Source organism: Triturus cristatus, chromosome 5_1 (assembly GCF_964204655.1).
Source record: "Triturus cristatus chromosome 5_1, aTriCri1.1, whole genome shotgun sequence".
NCBI classification, from domain to species: domain Eukaryota; kingdom Metazoa; phylum Chordata; class Amphibia; order Caudata; family Salamandridae; genus Triturus; species Triturus cristatus.
In genome coordinates, this window is record NC_140587.1 from 920,246,382 (window position 1) to 920,274,247 (window position 27,866).

General features: G+C 50.5%; 1 protein-coding gene across 4 annotated transcripts in view; it reads left to right on the forward strand.

Moving 5' to 3' along the window:
* Positions 1-27,866, forward strand: part of LOC146831607 (uncharacterized) — a 331,737-nt gene that overhangs the window by 298,668 nt on the left and 5,203 nt on the right. For all 4 annotated transcript variants that reach the window (XM_085605955.1, XM_085605956.1, XM_085605957.1 and 1 more), the window contains one exon: positions 6,024-6,932. In XM_085605955.1, the coding sequence (XP_085462081.1) occupies positions 6,024-6,932 (909 nt within the window). The remainder of the gene's footprint in view (positions 1-6,023; positions 6,933-27,866) is intronic.

Genomic DNA, 27,866 nt, shown 5'->3' on the forward strand with positions numbered 1-27,866 from the left:
TGTCTTTGTAATCTTTTTCAATAAGATAAGCCTCTGTTTTGAAGGTGCTTAATTAAGTTCAATTCAGTGGTATTTTTTGTTGACATGTTATTGATATGTTTTGCATGGTTCTTTTGTGTGTGTGTACATCTATTTAGATATCTTTTAGTTATTTACACAAGTGCATGGTGCCGCAGTCCATATAGATGCCACTGCCTCGCATTGAAATCAGTTCACAGATCCAGAGCTACATCTCAGTTTTGAGACCCTTACTTGTTAGAAATATTTTCGAATTTCAGTCTGCAATGGAAATGTCACCTCACAAAACAAGTTTTAATCCCTGCAAGGACTATCTAAAGTAAACGTTGATGACATATTGTCATCAAATCTGCCTGTGGTCCAGTCACGACTCCAAGGCCTGCAGTGATTGTGCCTCCAGGAACACGGATGCTATTCGAGACCGCAAGCAAAACTTAATATTGTCAATCAGCAAAGGACTCTGCATTGAGACAGGTGGAAGTTGAAATTTCTGTCCTGGTTCTTAAATCAGAATCACAGGAGTCATTGCAGTGGTCAGTCTTAGTCTTGACAAAGTCATCGGGTAAGTTGAAGAAAAAGCACAAGAAACCTTTGCAGGATTTGGCCCTTTCCCATCACTGACGTTCCCCTGAGAAGGCGTGGAGCAGCACATATATCTCAGTCTTGCTCTCAGTCGATTGACCTGGGAGCCTATTCTGCAATTTGTCTTGGTACACCAGAGTTTCCTGCGCCGTCCGTCACTCAAACAGATCGAAGAGTTCTGCCAAGCACTGCTCTGACTGTTTTGATCCTTGCCACTTACCTCTGGCATGACTTCAAGCCGCACAGAGCCTAGAGGTTCTCCATCTGGAATACCACCAGCAGGTTCACCCTTCGCTCCAGATGGACCACCCTCACCCTCTTCCCGGGACCACTCTCGCTGAAGTTCTGATTCTGCGTCTGGTGCCACAATCCACACCGGTTCCCCAGGACTTGAAGACGAGATACCTATTGTCCTATCTGACTTTGCACCGGTTCAACCTCGATAGAGGCACCACTTCTTCTACTCTAGTGCCACCCCCAGAAGGGAGTACCCACATCCTGCATTCCCAGTTTGGCAGGGATTCAGACAATGACTATGATTCAGGTGATGAGACTGGCCAGCCATACCACGTAGAGAATTGGTAATATGACCTACAGGAAGCTAGTGGCTTTGATACTCTTGGTCCAGGATTTCTGTGAGATCGACTCTGAGGCTGTTGGGTCTGATAACTTTCTGCATACTGCCGGACAAACACGCCAGGTGGTATATGTGGGTTCCGCTGTGCCCACTGAAATATCAGTGGGCCCAGCATCAGTTGGAACACTCTGACCATGTCCAGATCCCAGAGGGGACTGAAAGATCTGCTGAGGTGGTTAGTGGTTACTGGGCTGTGATTGGGTCAGCAGCAGATCCCTTTCCCCCAACCCCCTTGAGCTGGAAGTGTTGTCTGATGCATCACTTCTGGGTTAGGGCTGTCACCTGAGAGAGGTGGACATCAGAGTCCTCTAATCACCGGAGGAGTCCTGGCTTCATATGAACCGTCTGGAGCTGAAGATCAGTTTGGTTTTGTACGCCTACCTTTCATCCATCAAAGGGAGTCGGGTGCAGGTGCTTATGGACAACACCACCGCCATGTGGTAGTGCAACAAGTGAGTCAGTGTGGGGTTCTGGACCCTGTGCCAGGAGGTCCTATGCCTCTAGAAATGTCTAGCCCACCAGGGAATTATCTTGGTGGTGAACTACCTGACAGGACCATTGAATGCCAGGGCGGATGAGCTCAGCTGTTGGCACTTAATATATCATGATTGGCCGTTACACCCAAGGTGCTCTAGGTCTCTTGTATGAATGGGGAGAACCGTGGCTCGATCTGTTAACCACCACCAGAACATGGAATGTCTGCACTTCTTAGTGTTTGTTTTCCCAAGGTGCCTCTTACTCTGAGATGAGTTCGAGTTTCCACTGATACAACTCCTGCTCCTACTTCTTAAGAAGATCGAGACCAACCGTGTCCAAATTTTGCTAGTGGTCTAGCTTGGGCACGGAGAGTGTAATATCCAGAACTCTTGGGCTTGGGCATCTGTCCTCCAATCAGGGAGAGTTCTGCACCCGGAGTAGGAAAGTGCCCCTTTTTGCATTGTTCCCCCCCCTTTTTTTTGCCTGACATCTGATGCAACCTGACTTGATGTGCCCTGGGCCCCTGCCAATTAGGTTCCCAAAACTGTACCTTTGTACCCACAATTGGCACATCTCTGGATACAGGTAGGCCCCTTTTAAAAAGTACCATGTGTACCAAAGGCACTGATACTTGGGAAGGCCTGTAAGGGCTGCAGCACCTATTGTGCCACCCTTAGAAGCCCTGTACCTAAACACCCACACACTGCCATTGCTGGCTGCGTGATTTGGTGCATATAGAAGTGAAGTCGACATGGCCCACATCCCCGTTTGCCATGACTACAACCCACTGCCTGAGGCCTAGGAAAGCTACCCCTCTATCAGGGTTCACTAGCCCTCAGGTGAGGGTACAGTGGCATGAGGCACTTGCCCGTCGCGGGTCCTTGGGCCTCTCACACGAGTGAGGCACCATTTTTATCGGGAGACCTGGGGGAACGCTGGGTGGTAGGAAATTTGTGTCAGCCCGGTGATGCCTCAACTTGCTCACGCAAAAATGTGTGGAAAATGTGAATTTTTTTTCCAGCTAAATTTGAGGTTTGCAGGGGATTCTGGGTAAGAAAAAGTTGGGGGAGCCACGCAAGCCATACCTCTCAATAATCCCCCGGGTGTCTAGTTTTCAGAAATGTATGGGTTTGGTAGGTTTCCCCAGCTGGCCGCCGAGCACGGGCCCAAAAACCCAGGTGACCCCTCCCCCTTGCAAAACCAGGTAGTTTTGTGATAGGCAATTTTGATGTCGCCTCAATACGTTTTGGGCCCTTGCCTGTCGTGGGTACTTGGGCCTCCCACACGACTGAGGCATCATTTTTATCGGGAGACCTGGGGTAAACGCTGGGTGGTAGGAAATTTGTGTCAGGTGATGCCACAACTTTCCCACACAAAAATGTGTGGAACAAGTGGTTTTTTTCAGCTAAAATTGAGGTTTGCAGGGGATTCTGGGTAAGAAAACGTTGGGGGATCCACTCAAGCCATACCTCCCTGGAATCCCCCGGGTGTCTAGTTTTCAGAAATGTGTGGGTTTGGTAGGTTTCCCTAGATAGCCACGAGCCCGGGGCCAAAAACTCATGGGACCCCCCTTGAAAACCAGGTTGGTTTGTGATAGATAATTTTAATGTCTCCTCACTAGGTTTTGGGCCCTTGCCTGTCGCGGGTACTTGACCCACCCACGCGAGTGAGGTACCATTTTTATCAGGACACCTCTGGGAATGCTGTGTAGAAGGACATTTTTGGATCCACGCAGATTCTAGAACTTTACCACTACAGAATTGTGAGGAAAATGTGTTTTTATTTTTTATTTTATAATTATTTTTTTTTTATACAAAGTCTGAGGTTTGCAAAGGATTCTGGGTTACAGAATCTGTTGAGAGCCAGACAAGTCAACCCATCCTGGATTCCCCTTGGTGTCTAGTTTTCAAAAATGTAGAGGTTTGTTAGGTTTCCCGATGTGCCAGCTGCGCTAGAGCCAAAAATCCACAGGTAGGCACATTGCTAAATAAAAGTTGGTGCCTAGTGGGCTTTCTGCCGCCCTGGGGAGGGGAATCGGGGGATGGGGGGTTCACCCTGATATGCCCCCAAAGGGGGCAGAAAGACTGTGGCTATTTTTTGTTGGGGTGGGGGCATTGGTATGCCCATTTTGCGCAGCCCCCACGCATAAAAAAAGCCAGTATAATCGCTGGCGCCTAGTGGGCTTTCTGCCCCCCTTGGGGGCCGGATCAGGGGCCACTGCCCCCATCTGCCCTCCCGGGCCCGGGGGGCAGAAAGACTGGAATTTCTCTGGGCAGCCCCTACACAAATTACATTTAAAAAAAAAAATCCCTGGTTTCTAGTGAGCTTTGTCCCCCGGGGGGGCAGAAAGACTGTCATTTTTGTTGGGGGGGGGGGGGGGGCATTGGTATGCCCGTTTCGGGCAGCCTCCACCCTAATTCAAATTGCCCAAAGAAAAATCCCTGGAATCTAGTGGGCTTTTTGTCTTCCCGGGAGGGCAGATTAGGGGCTTCTGCCCCCCAGGGGGGGGGGGGGGGGGGGGGGGCAGAAAATCTATAATATTGGCGGGGGTGGAGGCATTGGCATGCCCGGTTTGGGCAGCCCCTGCCCTAATTAAAATTGCCCCAAAAAAATCCCTGGCGTCTAGTGTATTTCCTGCCCGGGGGGGGGGGCAGATTGAGGGCTACTGCCCCCATATTCCTCCTGGGGCCACTTCCCCCTCCCTGGTGTCTAGTGGGTGGATCCCTGCATGGGGGTCGCCCTCCTGGGGCAATCCCCAAGCAGGGATCCACTGGGGAGGGGTAGCATTGGAAAGGGGAGATACTCCCCTTTCCAAAGATACCTCTCCCGTCTTTTTCCGTGCTCAGGGGGCTGAGACAGCCCCCCTGAGCACGTAGACAGTGAAACTGAAATGAGCCTTTAGGCTCATTTCAGTTTCGGTTTCAGTGAAATGACGTCAGCGTGACTTGTGCGCTGATCGTCATTTCACTGAAGGGGGGGGGGGGGGGGGAGTTCGGCAGCTGGGGAAGCTCTGTCATGTGGCAGACTGCCACAGCTGGACTAAACTTTTGGCGATGAGACTGACCTACTGTGCCCAGAATAGAGGAATTTGACATCTCTGCCATTCTTATGAACATTTCAGGCTTACTAGTGGTCAAGAAGAGGTAGCAGAAAACTGCACGCAGAGGTGTGTGTGTGGTGTGGTGTGATAACTCGCTGTCTGGTGGGAACCTCTTGAAGGACGAGAATCCTCACTCACCCGAATGACAAGCTTCATCATTGGGTTCCCTCCTGAAACTAAGGTTGCGAGGTCCCTTGTGTGGGCTACAACTCCCCTAAGAGAGAGGAGGAGCTGAGGTGTTTTGGGAAAACTTGAGAGCAATAGTGAAGAGTGAGTGAAGGGCAGAGTGCAAAGAAAGTAGTGAGTAAAACTGTCTACAGAGTGCCAAATAACCTTTATTCTGTGTTCTTTTGGGACAGGATTAAAAACGTTGAGGACTATTGGTTATCAAGAAATATACCCCTACAGAAACGTGCTAGTTTGCCCTTCATAGAGAACCGTTTCCTGTACCTGGCTGCTTCAAAATCTTAAAATGCAACTTACTCTAGTCCAATCCAGCAAGCCCTCTGGGCACACCAGACCTATAACAGACCCCTCCCAAGCCCAACCTGCAGGGCGCTACTCTTCGGTCCTGGCTATGTGACCCCTTGAGTTGATGGATGGCTCTGGGCTTCACATTCAAAATTATAGTCATTTATACAGCAATGGTAACTTCACAGTGGTAGGGGGAGACAGTCAGATTAAAAATATAATTCAAATTATTTACTTCAAAAATCTGATACAGTTAAAGTAAACAAGTGTTATACTAAAATGATACAGAAGTGAAAAATGTAGGCACTGGGATGTAAAGTTGCTATATATAGTGACTGTATTGCTTTGAGTAAGAAAGAATGTACTCAAAATACCACAGAAAAGAAGACAGGTTAGTAACTGCTGTGCTCAATGTTCACCTGTAACAAAGGGATACTCTCACTAGCAACAATTAATTGCTGCATTGGTTGACTAGTTAAGAGAATTAATTAATCCCTTGTATTCAAGAAAGAGTATCTTTTTCTGAGACCAGATTTCAGGATTCTGGTGAAGACCTTTCTTTATCAAAGTAATCAAGCTCTCCAGGATGAATACCATGAGTAGCATTTTCTTCTTCCTCAAGGATCTACATTCCTCTCTTGCTTTTGTTTTGTGATTAACATGTAATGCTATATGTTGCTTCATTGTTGTCACTGAAGAAGAAACGTTATGAAGTGTAATACCGTTTTGTTTCAACAGGAGTTCATCCCTCTCCAGTTCAAAATCCACAGTTACCATTAGATGCTCAAAATAGAAATTGGCCTCAAACCCAGTTTGCTACAGGAGCTAGCATGGCGAGTCCAGGATTATCTCAGCAGGCCACGTATACTTCAGGAATGGATAGTTGGGGTCGGCAAGCAACAGAACAAACCAATCTTCAACAAGTCCATGGAGTGCCAATTAATGCAGCACATTTTTCATTAACACCTGCCACATCAAAAGACCCTTCAATGAGTTTTCAGACAAATGGAAGGTTTTCATCTGGTGGCTATGGAAATGAACCCAGTCAATATGATCGAGGGCCTGTGCCTGGCAGCGCTGCTGCTTGCCTCACACGTTCAATTGATGATCGGAAACCAGAATACTGGGATTACAAAAGTAATCCTACAACCTTTGGTGTAGCTACAAGGAGCAGTGGCAGTTGGTTTGAAGAGCAGACAAAGAGTTCTAGCAGAGACTATGGTGCGAGGTATCCAACTGCTCCTGAAGCTTTTAGTGCAAGCCTGACCTCTAACTACTCTGGTACCACAAGTATGTTGCCAGGTACTCGTGCTTTCCAGCCAGGAGTGAGATATGAGAAATGGGATTCTGAGTCTAGAAGTACATACATAAGAGACTTACCAGAACGTACACCATTAGAGTATTCTTCCCGCCGATTATCTGACTCGTATTCTGCAAGCATTGGTACAGGCATGTTGCCATCAAATTCTCTCTCAAGATCTCCCCCTCGCCTTCCAAATTTTTCCAGTACCAGAAATGCAGATATACCAGCCCAAGGAGCAACAAATATACTTGCTAATGATATTGTGGGTTTGATTAAAGGCAAAGATGTTAAAGCAGCATCGAAGATTCTCACTTCCCTTGCACCCACTCATCCTGCCCTAAAAAGTAAGTGCTATTTTGTGTTGCTTGATATTGTATAATGCAGCCTTTGTGGGTTACTTGGCGTCATACTTCTTTTTTTGTCTGCAGCCGTGATATGTTCTGTAAAGGTTTCCTATTTTTATTGTTCCGGGGGTGGGGCAGTGCCTTTTAGCCCTCTTGTGGTTGACAGGTAAATTGTATTCTAATGGCTGTAACAGGAACAAGTAGGTGTACCATGGTGACATTACTAGCTGGTTAAGTCTGCCTCCTACGTATCCTAGCGATTAGTAGCTCGTGGTTGTGGAGACCTGTGCCCTGAGTTCATTACGATATATCTTGAAAGATACTTCAGAGCTGTCCAATTTAGGTCCTGGCATCTGGTTTGATCCTATTGACCTATTAAACTTATTCTTTAAGAATTCTTGATTTTGGAGCTGTACTTCATAGGCTAGTTGTTCAGTCTGATGTATCGGTTTTCAAGTGTCCAGAAGTCGAACCAAAGTCTGAAGAAAAGGTAGTAAATGTTCCAGTTCAGCACACTGTTCAGGTTGGCCTAACATTTGTGGAGGGTTCATATGTCACTTAAACTTGATTGGTTGAATGTTTATTACTTAAAGACTTTTTTATTACTTTACTGGAATTGTGTAGACTAAAGATTAGTAAAAGGCTGCAGCATCTGCCTATGCAGGTTATGTTGAGGGTGCTAGTGGCATTTTATGTATGGGTGGATGCTGTATTTGCCTGTGTGTTTATAAGTTGGAAAGAGCCATAGTAGAGTTCTGAAGTGGATGTTTTGGAAGTAGCCGTTCTCTTGACTTTTAGGAAGGATAAGTGTTGTGATGTTGCATTTTGTGTTTAATGTGTTGATGTAAAGTTGGTATTGTGTATATTAAAGAGAAAGGTAAGGTGTTACATTGGGTGTAGTGTGCTGGTAGTAGTGATATATTTGGTAACTGACGAGCAAAGGATTGTGTTAGTTGCTAGAGTGTACATAAAGGAGATTTAGTTTGCTAGGAGTGGATGTTCGGCAAGATCTGTTGGAGATGTGAAATGGTTTGGTGATGAGTTATAAAGCGCTTAGGTATAGCATTCTGAGGGTTGTATTGCCATGTAGTAATATGGATGTGTTTTTTTGGTAGCTAGTGGGATGGATGACTAAAATGTTATATCGAGTGTGCAGTGGTGTTATGGTTCATAGCGTATTGACGATGTGTTGGTATAGGACGTGTGTGCTTTGTAGCTGCCACATGCATAAAGGAAACTTGGGCATCTGGATTTACTATGCGTGAGAGAGTGCTATGGTGCTGATGGGTAGGAGCTTTGTTATTGGTGGGATTGAGGTGTACGTAGTGGTATGCTGTGGCTTTGTATGGGTTGTAGTGCTGTATTGCTGTGTGATTACTGTTTTCTTGTGAGTTGGAGCGTGAGTTCGGGTTAGTGTGAACACGAGTGCTGTTTTGGGGGAGAGAGTGCACTAGATGGTTGGTCATTGATGTAGTAAGAGTTGTAATTGGGATGGGTGAAGAGAAGGCAACTATCAGATTAGGCAGAGAATGATGTGTGATAAAATCTGTGTGTAAGATAGAGAGGGAAGAGAAGTAATGCGTCTGTGTACAGAGGAGGAGCACAGAGAGATTGTGGTGGGAAGAGGTTTGAGTATGCCAAGGAGGGAGAAATGTGGTAATGATGCGCTGTAGAGGAATAGGGGACTGTGGCAGAAGGAACTGTTTTGGGCTGTTTATGCACGAGAGGATGAGTGATAGGTCAGTATCGAGGGAAGAGGTGGGTGCAGTAAGGGTGCTAAGAGGGGAGAGGAGGAAGGGGTCAAATGGTGCTGAAGGAGAGAGATGGGAAATTAGGGAGTGGCAAAATCTGAGGACTGGGCAACATGTTATGGAGAGCAGAGAGAATGTAGCATGAGGTATGATAGGCATAGAATGGCAGATTGTGTGTATAGATGAGTTGAGACCAGGTCAGTGTCTTTATTGTTAGAGAAATATAATTAAGATATGAGAGAAGATAAAGTGACAAGGGGAAACAGTGGGGAGAGGTTAACGGTGGGGGTTGCTGAGAAAGGGGGATAAGAGAGTTAGGGAGAAGACAGAATAGGATGTATGGTGACGAGAGGACATAAAAAGTGATGGGGGAAAGGAAACTGAGAAAAGGATAGTGGAGAGATGGAGATGAGAATATGCCAAAGGTATGGGAAAGAGAAAGTAGAGATGGGAAGATTCTAGTTGGACTCCAGATGCACCAAGCTCAGTGGGTCCATGTCCCATAGGCATCGCTAAGAACAATTTCCTCTCGATGGGCTCTGCTCAGTTGTTGCAATCTGTAAACTCTTGACCTTTGCCTTCTGTCTAGGAAGGTAACATGCTACTGCTACAGTCTTTTGAGGTACTGTATCTGAGACATCTAGCCGCAGATTCCATACATTTGAATTTCCCAGACTTCGCACTGGATCCGGAAGATTTTTCTTCAACCGAAACCCCTGCGTGCCAGTAGGGGGTGTTGGTCGGCTCTGTGTGACATCGGCGGCATCTACACCATAGGGACATCCGCGTCACCTATATATACACCACCTCATCGCACTAACATCCATTCTTTTCTTTTTGTGCCAATCAGTTGCTGATTCGTGAAAAAAGCTACCCTCTGCCACTTTATGGTTGAAGCCGTGCAGCGCATTTCAACGCACCATTTCAGACACTGGCCCGCACCTGGTTGGCCTGTGGTGCCTGGAGCGCGACCACAACTCGAAGTCGGGCTCCAACTGCCGGCTTTGATAAAGCAGTCCCTAAAACTACTTGCGGCCGGGCCGTCGTCACCACATCGAACGACTCCTCATAGATTTTGGTCAAGGTTCTGATCCAGTGGAAGGTCGGAGTGCTGCTACAGGAGTGCTGTGTCCTCTTCAGCTCACTCCAATTCATTGGGACACTCTGGTAAGAGGCACAAAAAGCACAAGAATTCGAAGCATGCTTGCTTCGACTTCTCCCCGTCCTTCGACTTCTCCCTGTCCTTCGACTTCTCACCGTCTGTCGGCAGAGTCCATCAAGGAATCTTTGCGTTCTAGGCCTCGATCTTCGGAAACTACACCTTGGTCTGCTTCGCGCCTCCCTGATTTTCTGGGAGCCAGAGTGAACCCCGTCCAACTTTGAGAATTTTATGAGGCCTTGCACCCCTCAGGGTCAGAGGGAGCTCCATCGGGTTCCGTGCCTGAGGCTCCGGCGCTGATGCATCCCCCCCTTCCCCAAAATGGACCCTTTAGAGGACCAGCCTTATCAGGAAATGGACTGGCATGCAGAATTGGGTGAGGCCAGCGGACTGGATATATCTCTGGATTCTGGCCTGCTTTCTCCCCCCTATCGTGGCTACGAAGGAGGGTGTGTCTTATGCTATGGTGGTGCAAAGGGTGGCTGAGGTCCTAGACCTTCAGCTCCCGACAGTGGCAGTCAACAACTAATATCTTGACAGAGGTCCTAAAGACAGATGTTTCCTGTTCGGAACCCTTGCTGCTCTTTAACAAGGCCTTTACTGATGTCCTATTGGGAAACTACCAAGCCCAGCACAGGGGCTCCTGTGAATAGGACAATTGCCTACTGCCTTGTACTGCTCCGGGCAACCCAATCTTCCTCACTATCCACTCTACCACCGAGAGCTTGGTGGTCCAAGGCTCTACCACCCAACGTGCGTTCCCTTCCACACCCCCGGACAGGGAATCCAAAGAGACTGGCCAGTTGGGGCAAGAAAAAGTTCAAGATGCTCCCTTTTGAGACTGAAGGGTAGCGTCGGACTTGCAGGATGCCTATTTTAACATTCCCGTCCTGCCTGCTCATTGGCGCTAGCTGCAGTTTACGGTAAGCCACAAGAACATTCAGTTCACTGTGCTCCCCTTACAAGCACCTCTTGGGTCTTCACCAAGGTGATGGCGGTGGTCGCAGCTCATCTGCCTTCAGGAAAAGACTCAAAACATTGCTCTTTCCCTAAAAACTCCCGGTTTCAGGCAACCTGACTTAATCCACAGTTATGTTTCTCCTAGCGCTGGGAAGCCTAAGGGCAACTATGCGCTTTACAAATCCATAAACATCTGCGCAGATCAGGGGTGGCCGTATTCTCCTATCTCAATGACTGGCTATTGGAGGCAGCCTCGCCCCAGGCTGTCATCTCCCACCTCCAGACTACAGCGGACTGATTGTATTTGCTGGGGTTCACTATCTGCTCCCTTTTATCGGAGCTATCTGGACACAGTGCAGTTTCGGGCCTATCCTCCTGAGCGGTAGGTCCAGGATATTCAGGCTATGATACTGATGTTTCAACCTCTATCCTAGATTTCGGTGAGAATGACTCTGAGGCTGCTGGACCTGATGGCTGTCTGCTAGTGACACATGCTAGATGGCATATGCGGGCCCTGCATTGGGAATTGAAGCTCCAGTGGGGGCAGCATCAGGGGAATCTCTCTGACCTGGTCCAAATCTCGGTGGGAACTGCACGAGACCTGCAGTGGTGGCTGATAAGCCACGATTGGGTCAGAGGCAGACCCCTCTCCCTTCCCCAACCAGATCACACAGTAGTGACAGATGCTTCGCTCCTGGGATGGGGAAACCATCAGGGAGAGGTGGAGATCAGAGGACACTGGTCTCCGACGGAATCTGGACTCCACATCAACTTGCTAGAGCTCCATGTGATTTGGCTTTCTTACTTCAGTCAAGGGAAGGCTGGTTCAAGTGTGCATGGACAACACCACCGCCATGTGGTCCTGCAACAAACAGGGCAATGTGGTGTCGTGGACCCTTTGTCAAGAGGCCCGGTGTCTCTGGGCATGGCTGGAACAGCAGGGCATATCCCTGGTGGTTCAACACTTGGCAGGTTCTCTGAACACCAGGGCAGACTGAGCCGTCAATGCCTAGCGGATCACAAATATTGTCTCCATCTGAAGATGGTGCATGGTCTCGTTCAACAGTGGAAAAAGCCTTGTTTGGAAATGTTCACCTCCACAAGAACGTGCAATGTCAGCAGTTTTAGGTGCTTTTCAATAAGTAGAGCTTAGGTCTCCTATATGCCTTTCCGCCCATACCACTCCTGTCCAGAGTGCTCAAGAAGAGGAAGTGCGACCGGGCCCAAGTTATTCTTGTGGCTCGGGACTGGGCACGGAGAGTCTGGTATCCCAAGCTTCTCCAATTGAACATTGATCCTCCTATCAGGCTGTCCCTTTGGGAGGATCTTCTGTTGCAGCAGCAGCGGAGGGTCCTGTACCTGAACCTGTCAACTCTACACCTTTTATGGAGATTGACCAGCAGCAGTTGATAGCATTGTGACTGCCTCCCGAAGTTTGCAATGTTATTTTGGCAGCCCTCCACCAATATCGTGTACACCTGCTGGTGAAACAAATTTGAAAATATTGTACAGTAAGGTCGATTGATCCTCTTCCTGCTTCCCTTTCTCAAGTTTTGCTTTTTATTTAGACTCTTGCCCAGCCGGGCTCTGCCCTGGGCACTCTCAAACGGTACCTTTTGTCTTTGTCTGCCTTCCTAAGGCTGCCAGGTGTTTGGCCCTGTCTGCCTTCCTGAGGCTGCCAGACCACCCCTCATTATTTTAAATTACCCATTGAACATAAATTCCTCAAAGGCCTTGGACATATGTTTCCACCTTCCCCTTTCATTGTGCCTCAGTGGGACCTTAATTTGGTTCTAACCTTCCTAATGTGCGGCTCCATTCGAACTGCTGCACTACTGCTCCCTCTGGCTGCTCACCATTAAGACAGCCTTCTTAGTGAGAACATCTGCCAGGAGGGTGTGCGACTTGCAGGCTTTGTCATCCAAGCCTCCTTAGTTGATGATATTCCCTGACAAATTGATGCTTTGCACTAGGGCCTCTTTCCCTCCGAAAGTGGTGACTTTATTCCATGTGGGACAGTCTGTCACCTTGCCCTCTTTCTGTGCTTCTCCACATCCATCTAAAGAAGAGGAGCTACTCCACTGTCTGAACCCAAAAAGAGCTTTGTTGTTCTACCTCGACCACACAAAAGAGTTCCAGGTGGACGACCAATTCTTTTTGGGGTACGTAGGAGCTAATAAAAGGTTGTGATGTGCAGAAGAGGACTCCCTCAAGATGTGTCACCCTCTGTATCGAGATTTGTTATACTGTAGCGAAAAACAGCCTCCTAAAGGCTTAAGAGCACATTCTACCAGAGCGAAATCTGCTATCACGGCTCTGCAACATGGAATTCCAGTCCAAAATATTTGGTCAGGCAGCAATGTGGGCATCCCTGCACTATTGTACTAAGCCCTACTGCCTGGATAGTCCGGTCCAGAGAGACGGCCTCTTTGTCTGCTCTGTCCTGCAGGACTTCCTGTTCTAAACTTGTCAGCTGTCCCTCCGGGGATTTATTGTTTGGCTATCTATTGAAAAGTTATGGATGGACAAGTTATCTGCCTTCAGTAACGCCTTAGCTGATTGAGGCATGAATTAGCTGCAAATTCCTTAACGACTGACCCATCCTCACCGTTCTGCGGACAGGTTTTTAGGGTTAGGCCTGATCCCTTTCAGGACCCTAGCTGTTCAATATCACCAATGTCAATGCACTTCATGACTCCGCACTCCAGGTTGGAAGCCGTGAAAAGTAACTGACGTCAGCGCGCCGAGGTGGTGCCTACATAGGTAACGCGGGCGTCAAAACGGCAAATTTTCTGGATCTAGTCTGATGTCTGGGAAATTCAAAGGTAAGGAATTTATGGCTAGATAATGGCTCTACCAGTTAAGGCGTTATAAAAGGTAAGTAACTGAGTTTTTTTCATTATTTCAATGCAACATATTAATTCATGATGTATCGTTATTGCTATGTATTGCATTGTTGGTTTTAATGTTTAATTTTATCCAATGGTTCGTTTTTACTGCCTTTGTATCTTTGTTCTTGTGCTATCACCTTATACCACCATTTATCCTTTTGTTATGCTAGCTACTCTGATTTAAGCATGTGAATCTATGAAAGAATCAATACTGGAGATAAAATAAGTTACTTGTACACTGTGGTTCTCCAGTATTGATATCTTTCATAGATTCACGTGGCCCCCCCACCTCCCCATTTAGGGCTCTCCACTCTTAAACCTCATTTATGTATCTATTCCCTTTTACACTTGTGCTCGAAATGTGAGGTATGGTGGCTCTGCAGGGGAAGAGTTGTTCAGGGTCTTGTCTCTGATTGGCTGAATTTTGGGTCTATTAAAATTATGTGAATAGGTTAACAATGTCAATTGCTTTTTCTTTGGCTATTAATGTACTTAACTTAGTACTGCTTGTATCTGAAACAGACAGTTAGTTATAGATTCCTTACCTTCGAATTACCTCCAGGCATCAGACTGGATCCGGAAAGTTTTACGTCAGCAGTACCCCTGTGTGTTGGGAGATGGCGTCGGTCGACTCCGCGTTCGGCCTTGTGGTCGCCAGGATGATGTCACGGTAGCTACATAGATGCCGCCCTCACGCACTGACATCAGTTCTTTCTTTTTCCGTGCCAGCAAACACAGATCCGGAGAGCGCGATACCCCCAGTTAATTTTTGACTGAACTTTTTTCTAGACTTTTGTCGACTTCGTTGTAGTTAGTCCTTTGACTCCTGGTGCAAGGGTGATGCCCAGCTTTAAGGCTTGCGGTTCCTGTAACCGATTCATGTTGGTGACGGATCCGCAACGGATGTGCCTCTACTGCCTGAAGCGCGACCACAACCCCAAATCGTGCTCCGACTGCTGGACCGTGGCCCCAAAGTCTTTGTGGGAGCATTCCCGAAAGCTACTCGAGGCCTGGCAGTCTGCGTCATGCTGCTCGAGGTTCCGGTCGCTTTGGAGGTCGAGGGACTGGTCGCGGAGCCACCACCACTCTTCGTCGAAGTGTTCGCACTAGGGGGTCAGGTAAGTCAAAGCACAAAAAGTAGTCTAAGAAGCATCGTCTCGGGGTCGACTCTGCATTTCCCTCCCTTCCTGGGACCCGGTATGACCCCTGCCCAGCTTCGGAGTGTCTACGAAGCGATGCATGCCATCTTTGGGCAGCTTGACTCCGCCGGCGCACCTTCCGGCACCGCAGACTCGGAAGGGGGCCCTGGGCCTTCCGCGGCTTCGGCCTCGGCGCCGCAGGGCCCACTTGGATCCGGCCTGGATCCAGATCGGCTCCGGTCGACCTTGTTACGCCTCCCCCAGCGCCGATTCCACCGGCACCATGTCAGCCACCTGCGTCGGCAGTGTCCCCAGCCGACGTCGACCCTGGCCTCCACCTAGAGGTAGACACGGAGCCGGACAGGCGTCTCCCGACGCCAGATTCGGCACCGACGGGTACTTTTGTGCCCCTGTTCTACCCTGGCTCTTTGAGACCAGATTGGCTGCCAGAAGAGGGTGAGGAGGACTGGGAGGGGTCTGGAGATCCTTTGACAGACCAAATGGAGTGCGAGCAGGACTGGAGAGAGGACCTGGGGGATGCCAGTGGTTTGGAAACCTCACCACACCTTGGCATGTTGTCTCCTCCTACCGTGGCTATGGAGGAGGGAGCGTCATACGTGGTGGTGTTGCGTAGGGCGGCTGAGGCTCTCCACCTCGAGATACCTACGGTGGCAGTCAGGACTAACCTTCTGACAGAGGTGCTTCAACCGGCAGCGAGCTCTTCGGAGCCCCTGCTGCTGTTTAATGAAGCCCTGATGGACATCCTTTTGGGCACTTGGTCCAGGCCCAACACAGGGGCTCCTGTGGACAGGATGATTGCCCGACGCCACCGCCCGGCCACAGGCGACCCCACTTTCCTTTCCCAACACCCCACCCCTGAGAGCTTGGTAGTCCAAACCTCTACATCCAAGGGTGCATTCCCTACCTCACCTCCGGAAAGGGAATCCAAAAATCTGGATCACCTTGGGGAAGATGTTTTCTTCCTCCAGCTTGGGACTGCGGTCGGTAAACACCACATGTCTGTTGGGCCGTTATTCCCACTCCGTGTGGGACACGGTTGCTCAAGAGCTGCCTCAGTGCCTGGAGGAGGCCCGGACCGTGCTCTCTTGGGCAGTTGCTGAAGGGAGAGACGCAGCAAAGTTTACCATCCGCTGTGGACTGGATACTGCCAACGCACTTGGCAGGACGATTGCTACGTTAGTAGCCGTTCAGCGCTACACCTGGTTGCTTTTGACTGGTTTCTCAGGGGATGTCCAATCCACACTTATGGACATGCTCTTTGATGGCCGTCGCCTTTTCGGCAACAAGGCAGACAACTCGCTAGAGTGCTTTAAGGACTCTCGGGCTACGGCCAGGTCCTTGGGCCTCTCCACCACCCGCCCTGCACAGTCTGCCTTTCGCCCCTTTCGTGCCTACGGAAGGGGAGCCCCCCTACGTCCCGCCCAGAGCCACAGGCTTTTGCAGGTTGTTCAGCTCCAGCACGGCAGGGGACGTGGGAACGTCCACCACAGCAGCCTCCAAACCCTCCTATTCCGACCTTTCAGTGTCACCAAATGCCAGTGGGCGGCAGAATCCGCCATCACCTCCCCCACTGGCGCACCATCGAGTCGGACAGGTGGATTTAGCAAATAGTCCGAAGGGGCTACTCCCTCCCCTTCGAGACTACCCCTCCCTCCATTCCACCTCAGTAACATCCCATGTCGGAGGATCACCTGGCCCTTCTCCAACAGGAAGTTTTGGCACTCTTGGCCAAGGGTGCAGTCGAGCGCGTTCCTGCCTCAGAAGTAGGTCGTGGTTGCTATTCCCACTACTTTCTGGTACCCAAGAAGGACAAAGGCCTTCGTCCTATCTTTGATCCCAGGAGCGTCAACCGCTTCCTCTGGAAGAAGTTCAAAATGTCGGCGCTCGCTCAGGTCTTGTCTGCCCTCGACCTTGGAGACTGGATGGTAGCGTTGGACTTGCAGGACGCTTACTTTCACACCCCCGTCCTGTGGGCCCTCTGGCGTTACCTGTGGTTCACTGTAGACCACGAGGACTTTCAGTTTACCGCACTCCCCTTTGGCCTTACCAGCACCCCTCGGGTGTTCACATAAGTGATGGCAGTAGTCGCAGATCAGGGGTTCCAGTCTTCCCCTTTCTCGGCGACTGGCTGTTGAAGGCGGGCTCGCCCCAGGCTGCCGTCTCCCACCTCCAGACTAAAGCTGACCTGCATGCGCTGCAGTTCTCCATCAATGTGCCGAAGTCACACCTGACCCCCTCTCAGAAGCTCCTCTTCATCGGAGCGGTTCTGCACTCGACGCAGTTTCGGGTTTATCCTCCTGAACAGCGAGTCCAGGATATTCGGGCTATGATTCCAATCTTTCAACCCATATCCCGGGTTTCGGTCTGGATGACCCTGAGACGGCTGGGCCTCATGGCCTCCTGCATCCTGCTGGTCGATCATGCCAGGTGGCATATGTAGGCTCTGCAGTGGGACCTGAAGTTACAGTGGGCGCAGCATCAAGGGAATCTTTCTGATTGCGTACAGATCTCGGTTGGCACTGCACGACAATTGCAGCCGTTGCTCACGAACCAGGATTGGGTCAACGGCAGATCCCTCTACCTTCCCCAACCAGAACACACAGTGGTGACAGACTCATCCCTTCTGGGATGGGGCGGCCCCATGAGAGAGGCTGAGATCAAAAGCCTCTGGCGGAGTACGAGCTCCACATCAACCTTCTGGAGCTTCAGGCAATCCATCTTGCACTCAAAGCATTCCTTCCCCTGTCCAGGGAAGAGTAGTGCAGGTGTTCACGGACACCACCATCGCCATGTGGTACTGCAACAAACAAGGCGGGGTGTGGTCGTGGACCCTATGTCAAGAGGCCCTCCGCCTCTGGACATGGCTGGAACATCAGGGCATATCTCTGGTGGTTCAACACCTGGCAGGTTCACTGAACGCCAGGGCGAACAAACTCAGCTGCAAGTGCTTAATGGATCACGAATGGCGTCTTCACTCGGAGGAGTTGCAAGGTCTCTTTCAGCAGTGTGTAGAGCCTTGGTTAGATCTGTTTTCCACAGAAGAGAACGCGCAATGTCAGCAATTCTGTGCGTTGGAATTTCCAAGGCGGCATTCGCTAGGCAGCGCTTTTTGTCGCAGGTGGAGTTGCGGTCTTCTATACGCCTTTCCGCCTATACCACTTCTGCCAAGAGTGCTGAAGATCATCAGGCGCGACCGGGCCCATGTCATTCTTGTGGCTCCAGATTGGGGACGAAGAGTATGGTATCCCAAGCTGCTCAACATGGCCATCGATCCTCAGATCAGACTGCTCAGGAGGATCTTCTGTTGCAGCAGCAAGGGACGGTCCTCCACCCGAACCTGTCCAATCACCACCTCCTTGCGTGGAGATTGAGCGGCGGCAGTTGACGTCGTTTGACCTCCCTCCCGAAGTCTGTGATGTAATCTTGGCAGCCAGGCGTCCCTCCACTAAGACGGTATACACCTGCCGATGGAATAAATTTGTGGCATGGTGCACAGCAAAGGCTGTGGATCCCCTTTCTGCCCCTCTTTCTGAGGTTCTCCTGTTCCTCATTTCTTTGGCCCAGCAGGCCAACGAAAGGAGGGCACTCTTAAGGCCTACCTCTCAGCCATTTCAGCCTTTCTCAGGCTACCTGACCAGCCTTCTATTTTCAAGTCCCCTGTTGTAAATAGATTTCTTAAGGGCATTACTCATCTTTTTTGTCCTGTTGCCTTCGTAATGCCCCAGTGGGACTTGAACTTGGTTCTGACATACCTTATGTGCGCTCCCTTTGAGCCACTGCATAGCTATCCTCTCAGAATTCTCACTTTGAAAACTGCCTTTCTGGTGGCCATCACCTCTGCACGCAGGGTGAGTGAGCTGCAAGCTCTGTCCTCTAAGCCTCCCTCTCTGGCTGTCCTTCCGGACAAGGTCGTCCTAAGAACTAGACCTTCCTTTCTTCCCAAGGTGGTTACATCTTTCCACATTGGCCAAACCATCACTTTACCCACCTTCTTTCCTCATCCTTCGAAAGAGGAAGCGAGGCTCCACCGTCTGGATCCAAAACGTGCGCTTTCTTTCTACTTGGATCGCGCCAAACAATTCCGGGTGGACGACCAGCTCTTTGTTGGTTACGTGGGCACTTAGAAAGGTCGGGCCATGCACAAACAGACCATCTCCAGGTGGGTCATTCTGTACATTAAAGCCTGCTATTCTTTGGCTGAGGAGGAGCCTCCAGTGGGGCTGCGCGCCCATTCCACCAGGGTGACAGTAGCTACTACTGCTTTGGGACAAGGAGTCCCCCCTAAATGGCATCTGTCAGGCAGCTACATGGGCATCGCTGCACATGTTTACAAAACACTACTGCCTGGACAGCCAATTCCGGAGAGACGGTTTCTTTCGCTGTTCTGTTCTCCAGGAGTTTCTGGTGTGAACTTGGTTCGCAGACCCACCTCCGGGGTTGGAATTGCTGGGGTATCTATTCCAAGGTAAGGAATCTATAACTAACTTTCTTTCAGATGAACACGTTTTGCAGCGTGAATCTTTCTGGATTCACTATGCTGTGCATTATTCCGCGATCTTGTGGTTGGGTCCGGATTCGTAGTCTTTTCTTTGTTTTTTTTTTGTAGCCCAGGTGGGCGGCGACGAAACCACCATTTGGTGCACCTCCCGTGACGTCGTCGTGCTTCCTGCGGAAGTCCCACCTTTGGGGCGCCATCTTCAGATTCTTTTTTCCGCCGTTGGGTCTGGATCGTCATCGGGAAGCTCCAGAATTACAATCGAAGGTAGAAGAAAGAAAAGCGAGTTTCGTCGAGATATACTAAGAAGATATCACAGGAAAGGAAGAGATTTCATCAGGAACGCGAAGAAAGGAGGTTCAGCGCCTTTTTCTTCGACGACCTTGGAGAATGCGCACTCAGAGGCCCTGAGCGCAATGGACAAGACGACATTCAAGTTCTGCCCAAACTGCCACCACAAGTTCGCGCAGAAGGACCAGCATCCGGTCTGCAACCTCTGCCTACCGGTCGAACACCAGAGTGAGGACTGCAACGCCTGCTCAGCCTTCGCGCCGAAGACGCTCCGGGTGAGAGATCGGCAGAGAAGAGCCAACGCCAGCATGGATGGCAAGGGTAAGGCCCCGTCGCTCTACGATCTGGGCCTCTCCACGGACAACGAGGACAACGTTGCCGAGACAGCCGAAAACTTCACGGTCGTGGAGACCGACAAGAAAAAAGAAGACTAGGTAAGAGAATCGTCGAGCGCAAAACAGAAAGTACCTCAAACACGAGGGTGACTCGAGAAAATCAGAGTCTAAGTCCACGAAAGGAGCCCCGGCGCCGAAAACTTCGACGACCAAAGGGGGAACCATAGACAAGAGGCCCAGCGGATCCTTCGAAAAGGACTCCCTGGTGCCGAAAGACGCCGAAAGGCAAGGGTCGTCGAAGACAACCCAGGAAACGGGGCGATCGACGCAGAAGGAACGGTCGACGTCGACGCAAGTTTCATCGAAAAGACCCGCGGTCGACGCCGAAAGCATCTCCGAGATGGAGAAGAAGAAGAAGAGGCGGCTCGAGGCCGAAATGGAGAACATCCTTCAAAGGAAGAAGGAGTTCGACGCCAAGATGAAGGAATTCAAGATTCCAACGGTTTCATCGACGGACGTCGTCGAGGACGAATTAGACACCGAGGGCCTAACAAGGGATCTCGAAGAGGAAGTTGAGACCTATTATGACGAAGAAGCCGAGGAAGAAGACCAGCAGTCGTTCTACGGCTCGGCGCCATCTACCAGCCACGACATCGAATGGCAGGATCTCGACACCGAAAACCCGGAGGAGCCCGTGGACACGTACCCTTCGAGGCCTTCGCCACCCGACGACATCGGGGTATACAATATGGTGGTCAGGAGCGCGGCGACAGCCTTCGGCGTCAAACTCGACGAGAAGCCGAAAGCAGATTTTCTCCTCGAGACCCTGCTCCCCATCCAGACAAGGAGCCAGTTCCTCCCCATGCTGCAAAGTGTGATGAATCAGGGGAGAGAAACCTTCAAGGAACCAGCGAACTGCCGGTCGATCACGCCCAGGACAGAGAAAAAGTATAAGCACTCTTCCCTGGACCCCCCTTACATCAAAGGTAGCGTGACCGCCGACTCCATCATAGCTTCCACGGCCAGGAGAAGGGCCAACGTACCAGCAACTTCGGGCCCACCACCTGATAAAGAGAGCAGGATAGATAGACCTCACAGGAAGAAAAGTCGAGAGGAACGCCGCAATGCACTGGCGCATGGCGAATTCCAACGCACTCCTCAATAGACACCAGTACCAGCACTGGGACGAGATGGGGGAGCTAGTAAAGCACCTCCCCGAGGAATACTGCCAGAAAGCCTCACACCTGGTAGACGGGGGAAAAAACATCGCCAACTCCTGTATAAAGACGGCGTTGGACGGGGCAGAGACTTCAGCAAGACTCATGGCCATAGGGGTCACCGAGAGAAGGCATGCATGGCTAAGAATCTCGGGATTCAAACCGGAGGTGCAGAACAACATCCTTGGCACCCCCTTCAACGGAGAGACACTGTTCGGAGCAACAGTAGACGAGAAGCTCACCCAGCTGAAAAAAGAAAACGAAACGGCGAGGTCCATGGGGGCCCTACAGCTGAGGGGAATGAGGAGAGGCAATCCCTCGAGGAGACCCTACGGTAGGGGAGGAAGCCAGCAGGGGCCGTCGCACCAGACGTTCCAGCAGGGTCAGCAGGGTGAAAGTCACGGACAAGGTCAACAGAAGCAAAACTGGCAGTACCAGCCTCGGGGCAGTCCTTTCGCGGGAGAGGGAACGGACGTGGCCAGAGGAGGAGAGGGGCTGACCAGCCCTCATCAAAGTGACTCAAAACGCAAGAGGACGCCTACACTCGACATGCCCCCAAGGGTGAGGCGCGAAACAGTAACATCGGGGGAGAGAGAAAAATCAAAGGCCTACGAGCATACAACACCAGTAGGCGGAAGACTGAGGTACTACCTTCAGGAGTGGCGGCGTATAACCACAGACAAGTGGATACTGAACATCATGCAGTACGGATACTGCGTAGAGTTGGAGAAAAAACCGCCAAACAGAAAGCCAAAGGGAAGGCAGAGATCGGCTCAAGATCTGGACGAGAAGAAACACGAAAACTTCTAGAAAAGAGAGCCATAGAGGCAGTGCCGTTCAGAGAACGCAACAAAGGGGTCTACTCAAACTACTTCGGGGTCCCGAAGGTAGACGGAAACCTCAGACCCATCCTGGACCTGCGGTACCTAAACAAGTTCATCAGGACGCAAAGGTTCAAAATGACTTCGCTGCAGGAGGTACTGCCCCAAATAAGAGACGGGGACTTCATGGTCACCGTGGACCTCAAGGATGCCTACCTGCACATCCCAATAAACAGAAGACACAAGGGCCTTCTAAGGTTCAACATCGACCAGGAACACTACCAGTTCACAACCCTGGCATTCGGATTAAAATCGGCGCCAAGGGTTTTTACAAAATGCCTGTCGGCGGTCGCGGCCCACCTACGAAGGCAGGGAATACACGTCTACCCCTACTTAGACGACTGGCTGGTCAAGGCAAACTCACGCGAGAAGTGCGAGAGGCAGGCAAAACGCGTAACAGACACTCTCATGAATCTGGGGTTCTCGATTCACTGGGGGAAGTCATCGCTGGAACCGGAGCAGGTGAAGATTTTCCTGGGGGCAAAAATCAACTCCCTGGACGGTACAGTGGTGCCCAGCGACAGGAGGACAGATGCCCTTCTGAAGGAGACGCGGCTCTACCAGAAGGGGCGAGCTCTGACAGTGAGGTCAGTGAGCAAGATGATGGGGATGATGGCGTCGTGTATCCAGCTGGTGCCGAATGTACGCCTGCACATGAGACCATTCCAGGAATGGATACAACAGCAATGGTCACAAGCAAACGGAAGTTGGGAGGATCTAGTGGTTGTTACGCACGCAGTGCAGGAGGAGATAACTTGGTGGAACAGAGACAACATGACAGCAGGGAGAAGCCTGACACCACCAAACCCAACAATGACCATTACCACAGACGCATCGCAGAAGGGGTGGGGAGCGCACATGGACAACTCAGAGTGAGGGGTCTGTGGGCTCCAGCAGATGCGGTTCGCCATATCAATTACCTCGAGTTGAAAACAATCCTGCTAGCCCTGAAGGCATTCCAGAGGCACCTGTACAACCAGAGGGTGTTGGTTCAAACGGACAACACCACGGCAATGTTCTACATCAACAAACAGGGGGGGACACAGTCGTTCCCTCTCTCCTCGCTGGCTCAGGAGATTTGGAGATGGGCCATACCTCTCAGGCTAGATCTAGTGGCAATTCACCTACCAGGGAAGGACAATGTGGAGGCAGACTGGCTAAGCAGGCAGACCTCGGCATCGCACGAGTGGGAGCTCAATGGCCAGGAAACGGAGAAGCTTTTCCGGAGATGGGGAACTCCCACAATAGACCTATTTGCAACACGCCAAAATGCAAAATGCCAAAGCGTCGCGTCCAGGCAACCAGATCAGTCGCAGGGAAATGCCCTATGGATAAGCTGGTCGAGGACATTTGCCTACGCCTTTCCACCGATACCCCTGTTGCACAGAGTGCTCGACAAGTGCAGAACCAGCAACATGACTCTGATCCTAGTGGCTCCGCAGTGGGCAAGGCAGACATGGTTCTCACAAATTCAAGATATGGCGCAAGGCAATCCATACAGGTTCGAGAGGAGAAAGGACCTGCTCTCAATGCAAAACGGAGAGGTCCTGCATCCGGAGCCAGAGACCCTCAACCTGGCGGCATGGCTCCTGAAGACCTAGAGTTCGCACACCTAAGATTGCCGCCGAGCACTATGCGAGTGCTACGGGAGGCCAGGAAACCAACTACTCGAAAATGCTACAGCGCAAAATGGTGAGGTTCACTGTGTGGTGCAGGAAGAAGGGCCTGCAAAACAGAATGACAAGAGACTCAACAGTACTGAGGTACCTCACACACCTTCTAAAGAGTAACCTCTGCTCGAGCTCACTAAGGGTACACCTAGCGGCGATCGTTGCATACACCAGAGGTGAGAAGGGTGGAAGTTTCTTCACTTCGCAGGTAGTGAAGAGATTCATGGAAGGAGCAAAAAGAATGGCCCCTCCGAAAAGGTTGCCGCCGCCGGCATGGAATCTAAACGTAGTTCTGACGGAGCTCATGAAGGCACCGTTTGAGCCCATTCACAAGGCCACACTACAAATGTTGACGATGAAAACGGCCTTTCTAGTGGCCATCACCTCACTACGCAGAGTGAGCGAGCTGCAAGCCCTAACACTGCAGGAACCCTACATTCAGATTCACAAGGACAGGGTAGTCCTGAGGACGGACCCACACTTCATGCCCAAAGTGGTGTCGGCGTTCCACATGAATCAGAGTATTCAGATACCAAGTTTCTTCCAAAACCCGACTTCAAACGCAGAAAAGGCCCTGCACACCCTCGACGCAGGAAGAGCGGTGATGCACTACATTGAGAGAACCAAGGATCTCAGGAAGTCAAAGCAGCTGTTTGTGTCCTTCGCCACTAGCTTCATGGGTAGGCCAGTGACTAAGGGCACCATCGCTAGATGGATTGCCCTCACTATTCAATTCTGCCACAAACAGGCTGGACAGGAGCTAGCGGAAGGGCCTCAGGCTCACTCCACAAGGAAGAAGGGGGCCACCGTTGCCTTCCTGGCGAACACGCCCATCCAGGACATTTGTCTCGCGGCAACTTGGGCATCTGTGCACACGTTCACGAAACACTACTGTGTGGACATTCAGATGAACAAGGAAGCACAGGTTGGACAGAAGGTGCTTCAACACATTTTCAACGACAACGTTCATCTTCCACCCAGCCGCCACTAAATTAGGAAAACCGCTACAAAATCTATGCACAGCACAGTGAATCCAGAAAGATTCACGCTGCAAAACGAATAGTTTCTTACCTGTCGGTGTAGTTTTGCAGCTTGAAGATCTTTCTGGATTCACTAGCGAACCCACCCACCTCCGCCAGGAAGATGAGGCTGGAGGAAGAGGGGGTAAAATGGAAAAGATCAAAAGGAATGAAAACGTACAGAAAAATGGACAAGAAGGATTAATCAATCGCCTAGGGTAAAAAAAAGAAAAAAGAAGGGAAAAAAGAACCCGAAGATGGCGCCCCAAAGGTGGGACTTCCGCAGGAAGCACGACGACGTCACGGGAGGTGCACCAAATGGTGGTTTCGTCGCCGCCCACCTGGGCTACAAAAAAAAATAATTAATAAACAAAGAAAAGACTACGAATCCGGACCCAACCACAAGATCGCGGAATAATGCACAGCATAGTGAATCCAGAAAGATCTTCAAGCTGCAAAACTACACCGACAGGTAAGAAACTATTAGTTTTGCAGCGTGAATCTTTCTGGATTCACTATGCTGTGCATTATTCCGCGATCTGGTGGTTGGGTCCGGATTCGTAGTCTCTTTTGTTTTTTGGGTTTTTTGGGGTTTTTTGTAGCCCAGGTGGGCGTCGACGTCCCACCATTTGGTGTACTTTTCGTGACCTCGGCGTGCTTCCTGCGGGAGTCCCACCTTTGGGGCGCCATCTTCAGATTCTTTTTTCCGCTGTTGGGTCTGGATCATCAACGAGAAGCTCCAGAGTTTGAACGAAGAAAGAAGAAGAGCACGAGTTTCATCGAAGAAAAATAAAGCAAAGACTACAGAGAGGAAGAACATAGAGCCAGGACGACGAAGAAGGAAGAGAACCTCGAAATCTTCGACGTCCAACAGAGAATGCGCACTCAGGAACTCTGAGCGCAGGAATGGACAAAACACCTTTTAAATTCTGCCGTAACTGCCACCACAAATACGCGCAGAAGGACCAACATCCGGTCTGCAACCTTTGCCTGCCTATCGACCACGAGAGCAAGGACTGCAACGCCTGTTCCACCTTCACGCCGAAGACACTCCGGGTGAGAGAGAGGCAGAGGAGAGCCAACTACAACATGGAAGGCAAGGGTAAGGCCCCGTCTCTGTACGACCTGGGCCTCTCCACCGACGATGAAGACATCGCCGAGGGACCTGATGACTTCACGGTCGCAGAGACCGATAAGAAAACGTCTGACAAGGTAGGAGAGACGTCGAGCTGTTCAACCTCTACCTTCGTCCACTCATTCATTCACTCAGGAACTGGGATATCACGGTGTATAACTACGCCGATGATCTGCAAATCATCTTGCCACTCAACTCCCCTAATGCTGTTAATACCTTCCATTCTGTTATGATCCACATATTGGAATGGATGAACATCAATCAATTAAAGTTGAACCCGGGGAAGACTGAACTACTTCTCCCTGGTTCCAGTTCTGCTCACTGGGGCCCACAGTTCTGGCCCACTGAATTAGGCCCTCTTCCGGTCCCGCTAAAAACAGTGAAAAGTCTCGGCGTGATAATCGATGCAGAACTCTCACTAAAAGCCCAAGTGGGGGCTGTTATTTCCTCCTCTATGTACCAGCTCAGGAAGATCCGTAAGATCAGCCACCTGCTCTCATCCCCTGCATTAATCCAGGTCGTCATTTCCCTGGTCCTGTCCCGCCTGGATTTTTCAAACTCCATCTATCATGGTCTTCCTCAGTGTCTTCTGCATCGCCTTCAGGTTGTTCAGAACCAGGCGGCCCGTCTTATTTATAAAATCCCCAGGTGGCAGTCGGCAAAACCACTATTACAGCGACTTCACTGGCTGCCAATCGGACAAAGGGCAGCTTTTAAGATGGCGTGCATCATCTACAAAGCACTTCATTGCACTAGTCCTGCCTTCTTGCAATCCTTAGTCACGGCATACCTGCCATCACGTAATCTACGCTCTGCCTACCTCCACTTACTGACTGTCCCCAGAGTCAAAACTAAAAAGTTCGGCGGCCGCTGTTTTGCCCTTCTGGCCCCTTCCCTCTGGAATTCATTATCTCTCCCCATCAAGTCTAGTTCCTCTCTCCTCGACTTCAGGAAACTGTTAAAGACTTCCCTTTTCCCCCCTTCTTGCTAGCCTGCTTACTGCTGTCTGTCATTCTGCTGCTGTTCTCACTCTTCTGCCATAAGCGCCAGGAAACCATTGGTGTCAGTGCGCTATACAAGCTTCATTTAACATAACATAACATAACAAAACCCCCGAAAACCAGACCCTGACTCTCGAAAACCAGAGTCTCGGTCCTCGAAAGGAACACCGGCGCCGAAAATGTCGACGACCGCGAGTGGATCCAAGGACGAAAGGCCCAGCGGATCCTTCGAGAAGGACTCCCAGGTGCCGAAGACGCCGAAAAACAAGGTTCGTCGAAACAGACCCACGAGGTGGGGTGTTCGACTACGAAGGACAAGGACGCGTCGACGCAAGCTCCGTGGAAAAGACCAGCGCTCGACGCCAAACATGCCTCCGAATTGGAGAAGAAAAAGAGAAGGCTCGAGGCGGAGATGGAGAGCATCCTTCAGAGGAAGAAGGAGTTCGACGAGAAGATGAAGAGATTCACAATCCCAACGAAACCGGCGACGTCTAGGAGCAGGAAGAGTTCGACGCCGAAGAGCAGTCGAAAGCTCCCGAAGAAGGGGAAGAAGATCCCTACTATGAGGGAGAAGAAGAGGAGGAGGAGGAGCAGTCGATCTACGGCTCGGCACCGTCGACGACGCAAGAGCTGGAATGGCAGGACCTTGACGCCGAAAATCCAGAAGAGCCCGTGGAGACCTATCCTTCGAGGCCTTCGCCGCCAGATGATATTGGGGTGTACAACATGGTCGTCAAAAGCGCGGCTGCAGCTTTTGGCGTGAAACTAGAGAAGGAAAATCCAAAAGCAGATTTTCTACTCGAAACACTGCTACCCATCCAAACTAGGAGCCAGTTCCTCCCCATGCTCCAGAGTGTCATGAACCAAGGGAAAGAGGCGTTCAAGGAACCAGCAACATGCCGATCTATCACGCCCAGAACAGAAAAGAAATACAAACACTCCTCACAGGACCCTCCATATATCAAGGGA